The 3,947-nt window shown below is 36.3% G+C and overlaps 1 protein-coding gene across 1 annotated transcript in view; it reads left to right on the top strand.

The window, feature by feature from the left end:
• The first annotated feature begins 1,725 nt into the window (after positions 1 to 1,725).
• The window catches only part of LOC125040119, a 7,800-nt gene continuing 5,578 nt past the window's right edge, over positions 1,726 to 3,947 (top strand). Inside the window, exons 1-2 of the mRNA XM_047634630.1 lie at positions 1,726 to 1,797; positions 2,837 to 2,949. Of these exons, the coding sequence (XP_047490586.1) occupies positions 1,773 to 1,797; positions 2,837 to 2,949 (138 nt within the window). The 5' untranslated portion in view covers positions 1,726 to 1,772. The remainder of the gene's footprint in view (positions 1,798 to 2,836; positions 2,950 to 3,947) is intronic.

The following is a 3,947-nucleotide window of genomic DNA, read 5'->3' as shown; positions in this document are numbered from 1 at the left end:
TGCTCGTCATCATCTCCTGGGCTCTGAGGGAAGCACTATAGGCAAAACGGTAAGGCTTATTATAACAATCTCCAAAATCCTATACACCTGTTATACCCCTTAGAAAAGACTGATGACATTCTCATTCAGGTCTTTGAAAGGGGGAATATGTTCCCCAGAAGTTCAGCAAAAAGTGTGCTTTCCTTGGACTCATAATCAACCCTATCAAGACTAATTACATTTCCAAATCCCATAAACTGCTATACATCCCAAGGTTAGGTGGACAAGTTATTGCAAAAACTGACACCTATGAGCATCTTGGTGTTATGGTGATTGCTCCCCATCTCATGTCCCGCAATTCTCGCTTCACACGAGAAATTGTTGAAAACATCAAGGAACTTTGATTGGAACGTTTAAGACCTTTACAATATAAAAATAACAGATACATAGGTGCTTCCCCAAGAGTCCTAAGGTTGATGTACATATCCCTTGAAAGATCCATGGTAGACTATGCGAGCCCAGCTCTTAGTATGTTGACACAGAATGGTCTCAAACCCCTTGAAGTCTTACAAAACAAGGCCCTGAGAATCACTCTTGGCTGCCCAATAACTTGTCACGAGGAAAGAGCTAGACCTCCCGTCAGTTCATTGTCGTAACACCCAGGTCAACACCATACCCATCATCAGACCTCTGCAGCTTCAGTCCAGACCACAAATTTCCGTTGCTTTGCCCAGTGAGATTAATTACAGAGTTCGGCATGCCCGGCGCCCTCGATACCCCAACCTAATACAGTCAGATCTAGAATGGAAGGCCAAAACTGCCCAAACTATTCTCAGCTACAATGTGTGGAACTCCGATGCTATTGACATTTCAGAGGCAACACTTACTGTAACGTAGCATAAATTACATGTATATGTTCATAGTGACAAATTAACAGGGCCCAAATCCATCCCCCCCCCCCCCCCCCAATTGCGATTTACTATGATGCCTTTGTTGATCCTCAGGGAGCAGCTGGGATTGGAGTATTAATTCCTGACATTTCTCTTAAAGAAAGTGTACCAATTTCCAACTGGACAAGCACAACTGATGCCGAGTCAGTAGCAGAGAGCAGGTTACACTAACCAGGCTACGCATAGGATATCAGTACATTACTCATCATGTACAGGATGCAGTTTTGGAGGCAAAGCCAATCTCATACCATCACTGCAAAATGTGCAAGGCGCCCACTCGCTTAATCTTACACATTACTTACCTTGTTGCTCGAAAACTGCATTCTATCAATCAAACAGCATTACCCAGAGACCAGCACTTACTGACTACATTAATTTTATTATAGGCACTGGTCTTGTCTTTTATATGATTAGTGATATAAAAGGTTATTTACCAACTAGATGATATGTGAACATTGTAAGCACATTGGCACAGCCCTTCAGGCATGTATAAAATATATTTGATTGACAGTCCTCTACAAAAATAGAAGCATAGCCAGTTTGGATATATGCTATAGCGTCGTATCCTGACTTTTTGCAGGGCATGTACGCTGTTCTGTAAATAATCGTTATTATCAAATCAGATCAAATCATAACCACTACCTCCATTTCATAATCATTATCACCGCCATTACCTTCAGCAAGAATTCCAACACAATCATTATCGTCCTCTTTGTCATATCAGCACATGACAATTCCCAAAGAAAAATCAAAAGTTAGCAGGAGTGTATTGTCTCACGTAATATAAATTCAGTGGCACCAGTCAGCCAACATTAGTGTACTAGTGACCGTTCGCACAGCACAATGCACAGCTGTGGGATATTGATAGGTGAGACTAGAACGTTTAAATTACTGTTATTTCTGGGGTGCATGGAATACCAAACATAATAAGGTGTTTGCGACTGTAAAGCTTAATGTTTGCCCTGTATAGGACGGACACACACACACACACACACACACACACACACACACACACACACACACACACACACACACACACACACACACACACACACTGACACACACACACACACACACACACACACACACACACACACTCACACACACTCACACACACATATACACACATACATACATACATATGTATGTACTGTATATATACGTACGCAATGTGTGTATATATATACATATATCTATGTGCATGTGTGTATAACTATCATATTTTTTTCACTCCCTTTCCCTAACCCATATTCTTGGATATATACTCTTGTCTTTATTTATAACTTTCTCTTGCTCGTATGTCTACATTTGTTTCTATGTGTACTCTTGCTGATATGTATACTTATGCTTTTATACGTATCCTTCACTTGTTTGTATGGATACCCTTGTTTTTTATGTATATTCTTGCTAGTGTGTATTCTCCTGTTTGATACATAACCTTCTCTTGCTTGTATGTTAATGAGTAATATTTTGCTAGTATGTATAATCTTGTTGTGTAAATATATTATCTTTTATATATATATAATATTTTGCTAGTATGTATAATCTTGTTTTATATATATGTTTACTTGTATTTATACTCTTGTTTGTATGTATAGCCTTCTCTTGTTTGTATGTATACACTTGCTTGCATGTGCACTCTTGTTTGTATGTAAACTCTTGCTAATATATAAACTATTTCTCGTACGTATACTCCGTCTATGTAAAGGCATATACATAAAGTCATACCCCATACATTAAAAGAAGTCGATAGTCTAACAAAAGGACATTAACGCTTGCTGATATATAAACTATTTCTCGTACGTATACTCCGTCTATGTAAAGGCACATACATACAGTCATACCCCATGCATTAAAAGAAGTCGATAGTCTAACAAAAGGACATTAACGGTTTTAATGTCCCTCAGTGTTATGCATCGGAAGTCTGTCTTCGACCAGCGCCGAGATCCCAATGGTCGAACAGCTGCTGACAGACTACTGGGATTGGCGAATCTCCAGCACTCCCGAATTCGCTTCGTTTGTAAGAATCATTGGTTCATTTCTTTCGATTTTTACCTTTGTTTTTTCCCCAACGTGTGAATATGTTGGGGGATATTATTGTTGATGTGTAGCGAGTTCAGATCTAATTGTAACTGTTGTTTTGTTTTAATTTGATTACATTCGTTATTCAAGAACAATACTAATTCTGAAATAATATTTGTTTGGGATTATTACTCGTATTATTATTCCCTTATTAATATCCGTATTGTTATACCTACAGTTATTCGTATAATTATCCTTGTTATTATTGGCCATATCATTATCCTCATCATCACCATTAAGATTTCATTTTCGTCACCATAGCCTGTCACCACAACCACCACCAATGCACCATCACCACTGTCGATATTGTAAAATGACAAGTTTACTTATATAACAATAACTTTGCTAAAACTCATTATTATCATTGTCACTACTGTTAATTTTATTATCATAATCATAAGAATCAGAATAACAGTAAGAGTATCAGTAATAATAGTGATGATAATGATTATCATTATTATTTCTATCGTTATCATTATCATCGTCATTATTTTGTTATTATCACTATTAATATTATTGTTATCACTATCATTATTATTATCACCATAGTTTTTCATTTACTTTTCTTATTATCATTATCACTATTATCATCATCATACAACCATCACCATCATAATAATAGTCATTATAATAATAATCATCAATTATTATCACTATCATTACTATTATTGTTATCATGACAGTCATCAATCATAATCGCTATCATTACTATTATTGTCGTTATCATGACAGTCATCAATTAATATCACTATCATTACTATTATTGTCGTTATCATGACAGTCATCAATTATTATCACTATCATTACTATTATTGTTATCATGACAGTCATCAATCATAATCCCTATCATTACTATTATTGTCGTTATCATGACAGTCATCAATTATAATCCCTATCATTACTATTATTGTCGTTATCATGACAGTCATCAATTAT

Source organism: Penaeus chinensis, chromosome 28, assembly GCF_019202785.1.
Source record: "Penaeus chinensis breed Huanghai No. 1 chromosome 28, ASM1920278v2, whole genome shotgun sequence".
In the NCBI taxonomy this organism is placed as follows: domain Eukaryota; kingdom Metazoa; phylum Arthropoda; class Malacostraca; order Decapoda; family Penaeidae; genus Penaeus; species Penaeus chinensis.
This window is presented reverse-complemented; position numbering and strand designations above follow the sequence as displayed.